The sequence below is a fragment of the Lissotriton helveticus genome, chromosome 2_1 (assembly GCF_964261635.1).
Source record: "Lissotriton helveticus chromosome 2_1, aLisHel1.1, whole genome shotgun sequence".
Lineage (NCBI taxonomy): Eukaryota > Metazoa > Chordata > Amphibia > Caudata > Salamandridae > Lissotriton > Lissotriton helveticus.
In genome coordinates, this window is record NC_136059.1 from 799,767,443 (window position 1) to 799,784,476 (window position 17,034).

General features: G+C 47.3%; 1 protein-coding gene across 5 annotated transcripts in view; it reads right to left on the reverse strand.

Moving 5' to 3' along the window:
* The window catches only part of YTHDC2 (YTH N6-methyladenosine RNA binding protein C2), a 1,035,502-nt gene that overhangs the window by 374,847 nt on the left and 643,621 nt on the right, over nt 1-17,034 (reverse strand). For all 5 annotated transcript variants that reach the window (XM_078675531.1, XM_078675532.1, XM_078675530.1 and 2 more), the window contains one exon: nt 4,123-4,328. In XM_078675531.1, coding sequence (XP_078531657.1) covers nt 4,123-4,328 — 206 coding nt within the window. The remainder of the gene's footprint in view (nt 1-4,122; nt 4,329-17,034) is intronic.

The window sequence follows — 17,034 nt, forward strand, 5'->3', positions numbered from 1 at the left end:
CAGTGACCAGGATACATCTTCTTTCTGACTAGCAAAATCTCAGAAGAAACAACCAAGGGAATGGGGAAGATTTCTTGTGAAAAGCTGGGAACTCAAAGAAAAACTGGCATCTACATAAATATAGGTATGTACAGAGACCCAGGAAGAAACCAGAGCCCAGAAAGGACTATGCATACTATTAATTTGTGATATTGTTATTCTACTATTTTCTTTGATACGATTTTGCATAATATATGCAGATATATATATATAAAGTATAAAGTATAAAGTATTGTCTACATGTGAAAGGCAGCTTTGAATCCTGAAAGCACTTACTAAATAAATTCTCGATTAGATTGCAGGTGAAAGCCAGTGTAGATGCTTTAATGTGAGGGAGATTTGGTAAGATGTCTTCAGCCCCTTCACAGGCTGTGTTACTGCATGAAGCGTGCCTTTCAGTGGAGCAAGCGTAGTCTCTGCAATACAGCCGAGGAGTGTGTTGCCTCCATCCTGTGGGAGAAGAAGAGGGCTTGAACTGTCGTCCTGAACTCTTCTCTCGGGAGAAAATTTTTAATTTTGTTTTCAGGCACGAGTCTGATCCAGGATATTTTGGTCTTAGCAATTATTTTTTGGAATGAGATGTTCAAGATGAGGGTGACCCAGAGGGAATTGGCCTGTTCTGTCAGTTGGAATGTGACTGACTAAGAGAATGTTTTAGGGCTGTTGGCATTTAGGAGGAACAAAGTGTTTGTGAGCTTTAGCACCAGGCAATCTGACATACAGAATTGGATGCCTTCGAAGGAGAATTTGAGTCTCTGAATATTAATGGCTAAAGAAATTCCAAAGTAAAGTTGTGTGTTGTCAGTATACTCCTGCATCGTGAGGTAGCTGTCAGCAAAGATGGCTCCCAAGGCTTCCTGTGTTCCTTATGAGTTGTCCAACAAATGTGAGGTAGAATGTTGGAGGAATACTGGCAAGGCTGACTTAATGTAGTGTAGGCTTTTTTAGCAGGGGGAGGATCGGGAGGAGGGGTAAGAGTGCTTCGCCTCGCAGAGAGTTGATGATGGAGTCTTAGAGTGAGTACAGGCTGTTGCACAGGTCTGTGTTGACGAATGAGCAGTTATTGGTGAGACAGCTGGGTATAGGTGATGATGTGGACAGCGATTGTAATTTGGTTTTGTTTAATTTAGCTGCAAAGAAGAAGTTGATAGCATTTAATCTGTCAGCTGAAACTGAGATGGCAGGTTCTGGGATGGGGTTGGCACACTGTTTTAGAGCCCTTAAAGAAGGCTTTGCTTCTCTTGATTTCTCTGTTGATAGTGGTCTTGTAGTAGGTTGCCTTAGCTGTGGTGATGATGGAGCAATCGTTATAGTTGGGTGCGTTGAGAAGGGTAAGGTTCTCCTGGCATTTTGATTTTCTCCTCTCTTCATATGGTGCACTTGTTTTCAGTCAATTCTTGGGTGTAACAGGCTAATGATGGGTTAGGTTTGGAAATGCTACTTTCCACAGGAACACAGCATTATACTTGATTCTTCAGAATGGTGTTGTAGATGTTGAGATCCCACAAAATACAGCTGCCAGTCCACAGGAACAGAGATGGCAAATGTGTTGATCCTCAAAGTGGGCCCTGCTATCTCTAGGGACAGCACTATTTCACTGGCTTGTGCGGATGTGGTGAGCTTCAGCCTATTGCAACAGAAACCCAGTCACTAACAGCAAATCAACTGACATGTCAGCAGCATACCACACAAAAGCAGCCGCAGAATCCTGATGATATGGAATTCACTCAAGAGCAGCCATCTAGGCTTGTGGCACATTGGCTCCCTTTCTGTTGAACATCTGATCTTAGAAGTAGCATGTATGAACACTTGAATCATACACCATAGCAATAATTATGTGCTGCCAGGGAGGAGTACTTATTACATGTTTTAAGACATTGTCTTTTTGTGACCAGGAAGATCATTTGCATAACTTTGCTTTAACTCTCATACAATGTATTCTATTTGCCACGGAGAGGGTAGCAATAGCTGCATTTATAGTCATGTGAAACGTACTACAGATATTTCAGGAGTGTGAAGGTTACCTATTCCAAACAGCTGAAAATTCCATGGAATTTGGCAAAAGATGCAAACGCAGATCCTGCTGTTGTGACATGTATTTCTAATGAGATGAGTATTGGAGTCAGTAGTCCATTTAAAGGAAGTATCATGATAACACTTAAATGTAGACACAAGGCCAATCAGAGGAATCTGAATTGAAAATACTAGCTTTCCACCACAAAATGAACAGACTGTGCTGGTGGCATCAAGGATTCGTCCAACATATAGGCCAAAGAAACCTACCCAAACCTTTAATTTTGTATTATATATTGTTGAGCATCATGAGGTTTTTGAGGGGCCTCAACTTCAGAGTTTCTGTTTTTAGTGTTAGAAAGTAAGTTTGGTTAAACACCATATACCATTCGCCGTACAACACCTCTGCTATGGCCTGCTTCTCCAACAAGTATGAAACCCTAGTTAACTCATTAAATGTGTCTTTAAGTTCTTGAGTTTAATATTGAAAGGGGTGTGAAGGAGGAGAAACATCCTTTACAACGAAACATTTACCACGCAGTACCTTTACAACGCAGGTATTACAACGCAAGTCGTTACAACGACTTGCCCTGGAGGGCGCTGTAGGATAGGTAATAGTTTAATTTACTATCCAAAACCTTCCCTACTATCCACGGGGACTGGAGTAGGAATAGTAAATTAAACTATTCCACTATCCAGCGCCCCCCAACGCAAGTCGTTGTAACGACTTGCATTGTAATACCTGCGTTGTAAAGGCATGCGTGGAAAAAGCATGCGTTGTAACGACATACATCCGTGAAGGAGTGCTTGAGTTAAAGACTGCACTTACAATGTGAAGGATCCACCAGTACGAAGCCAGCTTCAACCATTGCCAGATAGAAAATCCATCACCCTGGGTAACATGTTTAAAGATGGCTAGGAAAAAAAAGATTGGTACAAAGAAGGGACCTCTACGAAGACAGAGAAGTCACAATTCCAACTGAAATCAAGAGTGCCTTCCATCTGGCACAAAGTAATAGCATCCTGGAAAACACAAAACATAAAAAGAGGCAACCCAACCCTGTTCTGGAAACCTGGTATTACAAAGACTGAGGCATTCTGAAACATGTTGACACACTAACATAACTCTTGATCCTTGACATAAAATCGGTGTCACAGGGTCAGCTATGTTTCTGCTGGAATAATAGTCGTAAGTATAGCTAATGCACCAACGACTTACTGTATGTCCATTCACAGAAGAAATGTGAGATGTCTTGAATAACCGTTACAATGACTCAATAGCGGCTAATCAATGAAGCTGGTAACAACCAAAGGCTGGTATGATTCAACAATCTGCCCGACTCTCTGTATAGATAGTTTAAGGTCTTGGTTCAAGTTGCCTCTAGCCACACCAAAAAATAGGCATCAGAGAGAAATATTTTTTCAACACATTCGAGTTACGCGGACATTAGCGTAGCAAGGGAAACAGCATGCAAGAGAGAATAATGGGACCCAATACACCCATAATACCATATATACATATACACCCATATAACCATATATCTGACCCAATAGCCCCTGTAGTTCTTGCAAGTTCAATCCGAACCGCACCTCACTGTCAGGACTGATGGATAGGATATAATGTTTCCACACCCTTTACTCTGCCCTTGCACCTGTCACCTATCACCATCTTCCTCTTCCCTCCTCTTTTCACTTATCCAGACTCTTTCTCCCCTCCTCTCCCGACTACCTAACCCCCATCCTCTGCTACTACAACTCCCTCCTCAAATCTTCCCCTCTCCTTCCCTTCTAACAATTCTCGCCCCCTCCCTCCCCGCTCACCTCCTCCCCACCTTTCAGGACCTACTTATATTAAAGCTATGCCATTCTTATGCTTCAGCAAATTACCAACTCCAGGTAAGACTTTGTGTCACATTTATTGTTAACGTGTAAAGCACATCTCTACCTTGGGTGACCATGAGCTATATAAATCTATCCAATAAATAAATAATTAAATCAGAAATTAGATTTCAATAACATATAGTACGCAACAGCCCTCTATGTTGTAAATTAGGCATAAAGTGAATTTACCTTTTTGTACTGTGGTTGGCTGAGAACTGAAGTAGGATGAAATCGCACCTTCTTCTCTTTTGTTCCAGTGAGCAGCACATTTTCTCTGTCTACATGGATGAGGTTTGGGTACATCCCAGCTACAAGTGCAGCTTTGACTACTGCCCAGTTTTCAGAATTAGTGTTAACATCCCGAATATCACCTCCACCTCGCGCTCTAACAAAACCTGAAATAAAAGTCACAACTTAATATTTCAAAACTTGACTTTGCTAGACTTTTTCAAAATAGAAGGGAAGAGGTGCCAGAGGGAAGCAGACTGGTTGGTGCCTGTATTTAAAAAGCATTACGAGGCAAAGGAATATACATTTACATGCCTTTCAAAAGCTACAATTGGAACTTTCTTGTTGCAGGTTGCTGTACCAATTCAAAACAGGGAAGTACTTTTTATCATGCCTGCTGTGATAGTAGGAGCACAACTGTATTAATTAACCTGCAATGCGATAGGTCTCGCATTTGTGAAAGTTAGAGCTACTGGTGTTGTAAATGCCAATGTTTTTTACTTGTGTTTTTTTGTTTGCAGTTGAGTGATATTTGATTAGCGCTATTGCATTGACATTTTTCTTCAGCTGTGGTGCGCACAGGGTACAAGATTAGTGATTTTTATTCTCCATTTTGCTTTGATATATTCATCAAATGTCTGGTGTCGTACAAAGAGCGCCAAGGAAAATCACCCCATATTATGATGCAAGTTGTGGTTTGATGTTCTGCTGACTCACAAGCATGTGGTGTTCTTGAATGTCATGTGCTGCTTAGAATGCTCTGCAAAATATAACCTAGAACAATACAGGAGGAGCACACAATATCGGACAACACTGGAAGAACACATTTAATATTGGACAACGGAGAAAAATGCCACACAATTCAAGATAACTCTAGAGAAAATAACAAAAAATTACACAACAAAAGCAATACCCACTCAACACAAGGCAACTGATGTGAAAACCACCTAACACAGGACATCCGAGAAAACAACCACAGAACTATGAGCAATACAGTAGGAAACCGCACCTCAAGAAAAGCCGCAGACCTAAATCCTTAACAAGATATCTTCAAGATTTAGCTGTGGCGAATAGGAACTCGGAGCCCAGACAGGAAAGTCATATGTAAAGGTGATATAATCACCTCAGAGGGGAGTTTGTTTAGAACGAGTGGCAATCAGACGCAGCCTCGCAGAGTAATGGTCAGCCATGCCCGTGCAGATAGCGGAGGGTTGTGGAGCCCCAAAACTAAAGGGTGGTTGTGGTGCAATTCTCAGCAGGAGCTTAACCGCACCAGAGCGCATTCCTTTTAAGTAGGTGAGAGAAGCGAGTAGCACTCACCGCACAACAAGCAGAGGCATAGATGGCGGGGTTGTAGCAGGAGCAGAGAGGCCAATGGAGGCTGGAGCCATGGAGGTTGCAATAAACACACCGTACGAAAAGGGGTGATTCTGGTGGCAGCCTAGGGTGGGCCTAGGCCCAGGCACAGAGCACCGGTACACAGGAGCGGATGGAGGGAGTGGGAGTTGCAGGAGATGATGAACTCATGACTATAATACAGTCCAAGTGGCACGCAATAAAAGCTGCTCAGTAGAGTAGTCAGAAGCATGAATTCCTAAAGCACTGACTGATGCAATTGGATGGTCAGAGACCACCGCCAAAGATTCTGACAGCGTCTCTTCACTTACAAGACGGAATTTACGGGTTTCCACTGGAGCAGCAAAATGATGTGCCTAGGACTTGTGCGGTCTACAGATTGGCTACAGCAGGCTCAAGCTTGCAGGACAGCTTGTGATTGGCTGCAAGTATATCGTATAAAATAGCTGCACTGGACGCACCATCAAGCAGCAAGTAGACATTGGCGCCTAAAAAAACAAGTTAGCTATGTGGAGTAACAAACTGAGCTGTTGACTGTGCGCCTGGGGAACCAGGTTTCAGTCTTGGTGTCCGCTCTACAGAACACATTTAAATGCTTAACACCTATAATTATACAGTTACAGGATCAGGTGAACAAACATTTCAGGAACAAAAGAAAACAAGCGAGAGGGGGAAGTGCACAGAACAGATGCCATTGGGTTTGATGAGCAGAAAACAAAAACATGCAAATGCTGTGTGTGTGAGCTCCACAAGGGAAAAGTCAACAAAAAATTGAGGGCCCACATGGTATGGTAAATTAAATGAAAGGTATGCACTTCTAAACTTATTTTGAGGTTTTTTGAGTACTCACTGCATCAGAAATTGGGTTTAGAACATACAGTAAAGACTTAGTGGTTACAAACTGTGATTGAACTAACTGAAGGGTTTGCAACTGCTAAATAGCTTTGAACATCTGGTCACTTTTAATTCATAGTATGTCATTGTTATGATGCAAATCGTGATTGCGTGCTGCCAAGGTGTTTGTCGATGCATGTCTTGGAAGCTTAACAATTGCCAATTTGCTAGATGTTAGCCAGGATAGACTAGCTTTCACCTTTCTCGGCTAACATCTATTGTAGGTTTTTCAGCATGGGCAAAAGACAGAGATTCTTTAGCTCTTCAGCTTGGAGCTAGCAATAATGATCATAGTTTAGGAGTTTATTTCTTAATGATTTTAAGAAGATTTTGTAGGATGGACATTAAGATTGATTTTTTTTTTAAATAAGGTTTCTTCACTTGTCATGAAACTGAAAGAAAACCATTGGCTTTCTACTGTTGGAAGCATCATTCTCACAGCATAAATGAAGGAGACAGCATCATGAATTAAAGCAGGTGAGCTCTCAGATCATGATAGACATCAGATACTACAGGCAAAGATATCAGGAGAGACCGCATGGAATGGAGTAGGAGGTAAAAAGCAATGCTAAATGAACGCAGATCAGATATGTTTGATGGCACAGGTTGAGAACAAGCAAGCAACCACTCAGAAAGTCATTATGATGTTGGCAGTATTGACCACAGGTAAAGTGCACAATGCACAACAACACAAACTCTCTGCTGGTGCTTATTAACAGTGGGTATGTCACTGGAAAAAGAGATCCACATTTTTTGTATATTGCGTTTAAAAATATAAGAAATATGGCAGCAGTTATCATCAGGCAAACATAAGGGCTCTGAGGCAGGATACAGGTGCCCATTTGTTGGGCTCGACAGGGACTAAAGCTGCCACTCCAAGAAAGAGTCACAATCTATAGTAGCTACTGTGTCCTGATGAATGTCGAACGGAGCAGCCAACAACCTAATGTCTTGGTCGTAACAGGGTAGGTGGACGGAATTGGAAGGAGGGGTAATATTCTGCGAACCTGTTAACAGGGATCTAGGGGAAGGGAGTGATGGGGAGGTGGCTAAGATCGTACTGTAAGAACAGTGACAACCAGAAAGGGTCATACAGAAACACAAACAGCAGGGCCAGTACTAGCAAAATCAAAAGCAACATCGACATCAGGACCACTGATAGTAATGACATCAAAATGAAAAATCACAAGGGTATCAAGACACAAGAGAAGAAAAAGAAGAAACCACATTAGCATCTGCAGCCTGGTTGGGCCACCATCACACTGCGCCTAGTGGGGATGGGGATCAATCCATGAACCTTTAAATCTCCCCTGACCGTACTTTTGTTTTTACTTGTATGTGTACAGATGCAGCTGTGGGCCATTATTTTAGTTTGGTTTTATATTGCATAAGCTTGAGATTCTTTGTTTGGTACACAACCACTCTTTCAGTGACTTACTGACTGAGTTACCAAAGAAGAAGAACTTACAAGGCTGTCATTTGACGATTCCATGGTTGAATTCATTGTCATCTCCACAAGTCTACAAGACACACCCATTACTAAGACTTTGGTCCAATCGGATAATGGCACCAAATGGATCAATCTTAGGATAATTACACTCCATCGTCCACAAATCAGAAAGAGAAAGGCTCAAGAGGGCAAAAACAGGGTACACAGAATCTCTTCTTAACACTGATGAGTGGTGAGGCAGCTCTGAGTCAGGATCCAGTGAGTCCAACCACTCAACCTCTCAAAGAAAAGGATGCCGGGGCGGGGCAGTCACTTCTTCAGTCCCTCTAACCCGTAGTGGCCCCCTACACCGGCATGGTATTACCCAATGCAACATTTTCAAGCACTTCCACCCCCTTTTCACAACCCTACATTTTTAGCGCAAGAAAGAGGGAGATCAAGGGAATGAAGAAGACAACACAATGCTAATGTACATTGGAGCCCCCACCGTCACCCCAACAAACATGTTGAATGACGAAAGAAGACTCACAACCAGGCACAAGCAGCGCTACAAATTAGTCGCCAATCTCAACAGCCTTACCTTGACACCACAAAAAAACAGTCTATTGAACAAAGGGTTGAGCTTTATCCCTACTTTTAAAGGTAACGACTTACAAATTCACAAGGAGTTGGCCCAGTTCTTCAGCAAAATACATCTGCTCTACTTTTTTAAAGCTAGAACCAACGTAGGCAATGCGGAAACTCAGCTCAGCACGGACCTTAAGAACAAATCATCCTTCAAACCTCCTTCCCACATGCTTCCTCCAGCAGTACTGAACTTTGAGAAGGCAGTACTGAAAGATTTTGAGAATAACATCCACAATGTGCGACAACCTTTTTACAACCTGTCTAAATTTGAACATGCTGTCATTCCGCATTGAGTACAGATACGGCTATCACAATAACACCAGAAGACAAATGATAAGCAATCATTCTAGACACCTCCTCCTACAGGGCTGAATTCCTTCAACAACCCAATGTTAGAGTCTCCTATCGAACCTTTAAATGAGATCCTCCCAAACGCCTTCCGTCCACCATCAAACTGATGATGGAAGAAGCTAGAGACACAGGTTGGATCACGGCCAAAGAAGTCATATTTTTGATTGCAGATGTGCCAATTACTCCCTACTTCTATGTGCTACCCAAAATACATAAGCCCCAGCCAGGCAGACCTATCATCTCGGGGATCGGTCCCTGCCTGAACCCCTTTCTCAGTTCATAGACGTTTGTGAGAAGTTGGCCTGGTATATGCTGCCCACTAATAAAGTGGGCACCTTGTACTAGTCCAAACTACCCTTATGGTGATTTACGAGGTCAAAGATAACCGTAGAAAGCTATCCAAGTGGTAGCTGTGGAGAGCAGGCTTAGTATTGAATGAATGTTAAGCAGCTTGTTTTACCAGAATGCAACCTTATAGTATTGGGTAAATGAAAGGAGAACTACACAGTAGTTATAAAAATATGTATTTATTACTATAACACACTAAGTACGACACAGTATCTTCTACACGAAGATACTCACAGAGCACACAATACTGTAGCACACAAACAATTGTAAGCAGCACTAATACACAGCGGGCTTCAGGGGGAGACCAGACCATATACTAAAATAGTGGTATAAGAATCACAACTCGAGTTAAGACAGTGTCTAGAGGATGTAGAATCGCTAGGATCCCAAAGAACCACCCAATCGAGTAAGTAGGGACACCACGGAGCACAGGTGTAGCATGGGAACACGACGGTGTGTGCCATAGAATTCTATGGGAGAGTCGCAGTTTTAAAGTTTAAGGACCCTTCTAAGTGGACTTCGAAGAAACCCCATGGAAGTTAGGAGGTTGGAGAGCCACCCCACCAGGGGATACCGTAGTACCAGAGTTAACTTTCCCATGGAAGCCAGGTGCATAGGTCTGAAGTGGCGTCGGAAACCGCTGAAGATCCCTATGGTGGACTTCGAAGAAGAGCCACTGCTGTGAAGAAGAAAAGTGTCAGTTGGAATCCAAAGGTGGATTCTTGATGAAGAGTACCTGAAAGCAGAAGGGACAGAGTCTGGGTCACTCAGGAGTGACCAGGGTCTCGGCAGACGAATGCCCACCGATATCGGGTGCTTAAGGTGCAAAGAGGGTGTTCTTGACTCTGCAGCCACAAGGACCAGGAGATGTCGAGTATGACCAGGAGCCGGATTCAAGCTGTTCCACAAAGGATGTCCGGTGCTGAAGGGTCGGTGTCAGGCTGAAGCACCAACAAGCCTTGGCAGCGGCAACCCACAAAGAAGGTTGAGAAAGGTTATGGTTTGGACCAGCAAGGTCCAGGACACTCACCAAACACAGGGGAGTCAGGGCAAGCCTGGAGCAACCAGGGGCGCCCAAGAAAAGAAGTGTTGACCCTCAAGAGTACCCACAGGCCGGAGGCACTGGAGTCGCGAGGGGACCTTGAGCAGTTTCACAAAGCAGCAGCCCACGGAGCACTTGGTGCGAGGAGGCCGGAGTTCTTTGTAGGAAATGGTGCCAGAGGTTGGGGCAAGTCGGAGCCCAGTGCACTTATTTTGGGAACGCCAACAAGCAGATGCACTTGCAAAAGTACGCAGTGCACAGGGGTATGGGTATTGCAGTCCCGACAAGAGATTCTAACCTCCAACTTGGTAAGAGGGCAGCTCGGACCTCGGGGACTTAGAAACCCACCTCCTGTGTTGCTGGAGCCTTTGGAGTCCGTAGGAGATCAGGAGCAGCACAGCGGTTAGTTGAGATGTGGAGCCTGTGGTTGCAGGGGATTGACTCCTTCATTCTAAGGGAGATATCTTCAGTTGTCCTTGATGCTCCATAGGTCCTGCACGGAGCCTGTATGGTGCACTGGGCACAGACAATGCTTTGGACGGAGAGGGAGATGAAGTCAGACCCAAACGAAGTCCAGCGAAGTCCAGAGTGTCCAGACAGTCGAAGGTCAGTGGTTTCTTGATCAGAATCTTGTCCACGTCAAATCTAGGTCCTACAGCCAGGTAAGCCCTTTTGTACCCACGGGAGAGAGTTGGACAGATTCAGGGGAGAGGTTCTGAACAATATGAAGAATACTCCCCTGTCCTTTGTCCTATTTTGCACCAGAGCAACGGCTCCCAGCACTGGTTTGAACTGGACTATGCACAGGGAAATCAAATGTGCCCCTCCTGCTGACTTTTGGTCGCTGGCAAGCGCACCCATCCAGCCTAAATACACTAAATCTGCCTTCAGGATTGTTAAGGCCTGCTATAGGGGTGACTTATAGGTATTAAGTGCAGCGAACATTAGATATAGTAAACCTATATCTAAAGTAAGAGATGCATGCACCATATTACACAGGCTGCAAAGGCAGGCCTGAAGTTCCATTTTGCATGGCCTCTCATGGGTGACATAATACATGCTTCAGCCCATGGGAGGCCTCTGGGGTACCTATGCCATGTGTACATGGGTACCATATACTAGGGACTGACAAGGGTACCCCAGTATTCAATCTGCAGTGTACCTAAGTACATAACATAACAATATATGGAGAAAGCAGATAGACTGGGGTCCTGATTAGCAAGATCCCAGTCAGACTAGTCAAAAACCAGCTTAGCACCAGTATCCTACCTTTCTACGTTTTCCTAAGACCTCTTGTACGGACCAGGCCCACTAACCTACAAGACACTAAAGATGTTCTCCAACATCTTGACGGTCTAGCTTTTGACACAAGCACTGAGTTCCTAATCTATTTTTACCGCTGAGTCACTAAGCACCTTCATTCCTCAAGATCATACTCTTGCCACTGTAGACTCCCTGCTCTCAGACTGCCCAGTGAATTCCTCACGCCTATCTCTTTCATTATGCAGTGTGCCACTATGGCAATGAAAGCAAATTTCTTTCTCTTTGAGGACTGTCTATACCTCCAAACCTCTGGGAATTCGATGGGGAGTACCTTTGCCCCAAGCTTGGTGAATCTCTATATGCATGACTGTTAGACCTGCTACCATTGGTGTGAGTTTCCCTTCCATTTTCTGCTGTTGTCTCCTCTGTTTTTAATATGTTTTGCTGGTTTTAGATGCTATGGGCACTGTGCCACAGCTATTCAGTGCCTCGGTGCAAGTGCTCCCTATTGTAAATTGTTGTAATAGATTAGTGACTCCATGACTGGCTTATTTGATTTACTTGTCATACCCTAGTACAGTGCACCATGTGTCCAGGGCCTGTAGATCAAATACTGCTAGTGGGCTACTGCTAATTGTGCCACCCACAGAAGCAGCTTGTAAAGTGTGTCTCAGGCCTGCCATTGCAGAGCCTGTGTGCAGTCTAGCACTGCCATGTCGACTTGGTAAGTGCACCCACTTACCAGTCCCTAAATATTCCCTTATCTTCATGTTAGCCACCCCTAAGGTAGGCCCAAGGGCAGGGTGTGTTGTAAGTAAAAGGTAAGACATGCCCTGGTGTGTGTGGCATGTTCTGATAGTGAACTACAGACAATTTCGTTTTTCACTATTGCAAGGCTACCTGTCCCCATAGGCCGGAATGGGAAGTTTGATTATAACATCTTATAAGGGGTGCACCATAACCCCGAGTAGTCAGCACCCACATATTTAGAGGATCTTACTAATGAAATTAGAATTGTAACAGTAGGCCAGGGATCAGTGCAACATGAAGTGGTGTGTTTATTAGTCCTAGACTAATGTTGTGACTTAATGCACAAGTTACTTACCTTCGGTAACGATATATCTGTAAGAAACAGTAGTTAGTGTTAGATTGCTTACCTTAGAATATCCCCAGGCGTCAGACTGGATCCGGAAAGTTTGCGTAGCAGTGCCCCTGAGCGTCGGTAGGCGTCGTCTGCGGCTCCGCGTCCGTCGTTGCCGTCATGGTCGCCGGGATGATTTCAGAGTACTTAGACGCCGCCCTCGCGCGCTGACGTCAGTTCTTGTACATAGCTTTCCGCGCCAGGGACGCAGAGCCATGCCAGAGACCGACACTGGTGCCATAAAACTAGGGCCTTCAAAGGGAAATACCGTAACCCTAGATATCGGTCCGCAGAACGGGGAGGATGGGTGGGGCGGTAAGGAATCAAACACTAACTACTGTTTCTTACAGATATATCGTTACCGAAGGTAACTAACTTGTGCATCTGAAAGAAACAGCTTAGTGTTAGATTCCTTACCTTAGAATAGATACCCCAGCAATGCCAACCCCGGTGGTAGATCTGCGGACCAAGATCACACCAGAAAGTCCTGGAGAACGGAACAGCTGAAGAAGCCATCTCGCCGGACTTGGCTGTCCAGGCAGTAGTGTCTAGCAAACGTGTGCAGCGAGGCCCACATAGCTGCCTGACAGATGTCCTGCAAGGGGACTCCCTGAACCAGGGCAGTAGTAGCCCTCAGCCCAACAGGGGGCTCCTTCTTAGCCAAGGAGTAACAGACCTTGATGGGCAACAGACCCACTGAGAGCTGGTCCGTTTGTGCACCGCCGGTCCTTTCTTCGCGCCCACGTAACCAACAAAGAGCTGGTCATCCACCCGGAACTGGCGTGTGCGATCAAGGTAGAAGGAGAGCCCACGTTTTGGGTCCAGATGGTGGAGCCTCTCTTCCTCTTTCGAGGGATGCGGAGGCGGAAAGGTGGGCAAGGTAATGAACTGCCCGATGTGAAAGGCCGTAACCACCTTGGGCAGGAAAGAAGGACGCGTTCTTAAAACAACCTTGTCCGGATGGACAGAAAGGAAAGGAGGCTTAGAAGATAAAGCCTGGAGCTCACTCACTCTCCTGGCAGAGGTGATGGCAACCAGGAATGCAGTCTTGAGAGTCAGAAGACGAAGAGGGCAATTGTGAAGTGGCTTAAAAGGAGCGCACATCAGATAGGTTAGAACAAGGTTCAAGTCCCACTGAGGCATCACGAAAGGAACAGGAGAAAACATGTGCGTGATGCCCTTCAAGAATCTATTTACAACAGGAGACTTGAAAAGAGAAGGCTGATCAGGAAGCCTCAAGCAGGCAGAAATGGCAGAGAGGTAGCCCTAAAGAGTGCCCAGAGTAGAACCCTGCTGTGCAAGAGAAAGAAGGAAGAGGAGAACCTCTGAAAGGGGGGCAGAGAGAGGATCCACAGCCTTTGCTGTGCACCATGCCACAAATTTGTTCCACCTGCAGGGGTATAACGATTTTGTGGAGGGACGCCTGGCTGCCAGAATCACATCAAAGACTTCAGAAGGCAAGTCAAATGGCCTCAACTGCCGCTGCTCAATCTCCACGCATGGAGGTGGAGGCTGGACAGGTTCGGGTGGAGGACCATCCCCTGCTTCTGCGACAGAAGGTCCTCCTGAAGAGGCAGACGAATCGGGGGATCGACTGATATACTGAGTAGCTCAGGATACCAGTATCTTCGTGCCCAGTCCGGAGCCACAAGGATGACTTGGGCCCGGTCTCGCCTGATCTTCTTCAGCACTCTGGGCAGAAGTGGTACAGGTGGAAAGGCGTACAACAGACTGCAGCTCCACTCACGACGAAAAGTGTCGCCAAGCGAGTGCCCTCTTGGAAATTCCAATGCGCAGAACTGATGACATTGCTTGTTCTCTTCGGGGGCGAATAGATCTAACCAAGGCTCTCCCCACTGCTGAAAGAGACCTTGCACCACGTCCGAGTTCAGACGCCATTCATGATCCATCATGCACCGGCAGCTGAGTTTGTCCGCCCTGGCGTTCAGGGAACCTGCCAGGTGGTGATTCCAGCCATGTCCAGAGGCGCAGAGCCTCCTGACAAAGGGTCCACTACTCCACCCCGCCCTGTTTGTTGCTGTACCACATGGCGGTGGTGTGGTCCGTGAACACCTGCACTACACTTCTCCGGACAGAGTGAAGGAATGCTTTCAGTGCAAGCCGGATCGCCCGCCGGAGACCAGAGGCCTCGGATCTCCCTCTCTCCCATGGGGCCTCCCCATCCCAGGAGGGACGCATCTGTCACTACTACGTGCTCCGGTTGGGGAAGGGAGCGAGGTCTGCCGCTGACCCAATCGCGGTTCGTGAGCCACCACTGCAACTGTTTCGCAGTGCCCTCCGAGATCCTGACGCAGTCGGACAGGTTGCCCTGATGCTGCGCCCACTGAAACTTCAGGTCCCACTGCAGAGCCTGCATCCGCCACCGGGCGTGATGCACCAGAAGGATGCAGGAGGCCATCAGCCCCAGGAGCCGCAGCGTCAACCTGACCGAGACTCGGGATAAAGGCTGAAAGACCGGAATCAGAGCCCGAATATCCAGAACCTGCTGTTCGGGAGGATAAACCCGAAACTGCGCTGAGTCCAGAACCGCTCCGATGAAAAGGTGCCTCTGCGAGGGGCACTTGAATGACTACGGCACGTTTATGGAGAACCCCAGCGAGTGCAGGAGGTCGGCCGTAGTCTGGAGGTGGGAGACGACTGTTTGGGGCGAGCCCGCCTTCAACAACCAGTCGTCGAGATAGGGGAAGACTGAAACCCCTAATCTGCGCAGATGAGCTGTGACCACCGCCATCACTTTCGTGAACACCCGTGGGGCGCTGGTAAGGCCGAAGGGGAGCACGGTAAACTGAAAGTGCTTGTGGCCTACCGTGAACCGCAGGTAACGCCGGTGGGCCGGCAGGACAGGCATGTGGAAATAAGCGTCTTGCAAGTCCAATGCTACCATCCAGTCTGCTGGGTCCAGGGCAGCTAGGACCTGAGCCAAAGTCAGCATCTTGAACATCTCCTCCCGGAGGAAGCCGTTGATGCTCCTTAGATCCAAGATAGGGCCGTAGGCCCCCTTTGCCCTTCTTGGGTACCAGAAAGTAGTGGGAATAGCAACCACGTCCTACTTCTGGCCCAGGAACGCGCTCGACGGCCCCCTTGGCCAAGAGGGCCGTAACTTCCTCCCGCAGAAGTAGCAAGTGATCCCCTGACATGCGGTGGAACTGCGGTGGCATGGCTGGAGGGGTCGCCTCGAAGGGGAGGGAGAGACCCTTCGGACGATTTGCAGCACCCACCTGTTCGATTTGATGGAGCGCCAATGGAAGCGGTGATGGCGAACCCTGCCCCCCACTGCCGTCGAATGGGCCTGAAAACTCGAACTAGGAGGATTTTGAGGCAGATGCTGCGGGGGCGGGTGTGGACTGACCTTGCCGATGCCCCCCGGCACCGTCACTGCGGTTACCACATCCGCGACCGCGTTGAGGTTGGTACTGTGGCTAGCTGGACGTGTGGGGGTGCCCCTTCCTTGGCCACGAATGGGACGAAAGGTGAAAGTCTGCTGGCGTTGGCTGAGGTCCAAGGACTTGGCCGTAGCCCTGGAGTCCTTGAAACGCTCCAGCGCGCTGTCCGCCTTGTCACCAAAGAGGCGACGGCCATCAAAGGGCATTTCCATAACAGAGGCTTGGACATCGCCCGAAAAGTTGGCAGACCTCAGCCAGGCGTGGCCACAAACCGCCACCGTCGTTACAATCACCCTGCCTAGCGAGTCCGTGGTATCCAGTCCGCACCGAATAGAATTTCGTGCTGCATCCCTTCCCTCCGCAAGGGCTTGGGTAAGCTTTGCCTGGACGTCCGCCGGGCACTGCAGAAGCACTTCTGCAACCGTATCCCACAAAGAGTGGGGATAACGGCCCAAAAGGCAGGCAGTGTTGACAAACCGCAACCCTAAACTCAGTGAGGAGAACAGCTTCTTACCGAACTGGTCGTACCTTTTGGATTCCCGATCCGGAGGGGCGGTCGGGAGTGCGGTCTGGGAAGTTGAGGCCTGGATCACCAGGCTCTCAGGGGTGGGGTGAACAGACAGGAATCTGGGGTCGCCCGGAGCCAGTCGGTGGTGTCAGGCCAAGTTCCAATCTACAGGGAGGCCTGTAGAGGGCTTGAAACAGGTGCCCAACAGAACGTCAGTGAGGGCTTCGTTGAACGGCAGGAGAGGCTCCGAGGAGCTTGCCTGCGGTTTGAGCACCTCAGTGAGGAGGTTAGTCCTCACGGCCGCGACTGGGAGCTCAAGAGACAAGGCCTTGGCTGCACTAGTCAACACCACGCTGTAAGCAGTACACTTCTCCGTAGCCACAGTAGGAGGGGAGACAAAACCAGTGTCGGGCGAAGTGTCTAGACCACTGGCGTCCCCCAGTTCGTCTGCCCAGTCGCCAGAGGGTCCTCAGAACCCCTCCCAATCCC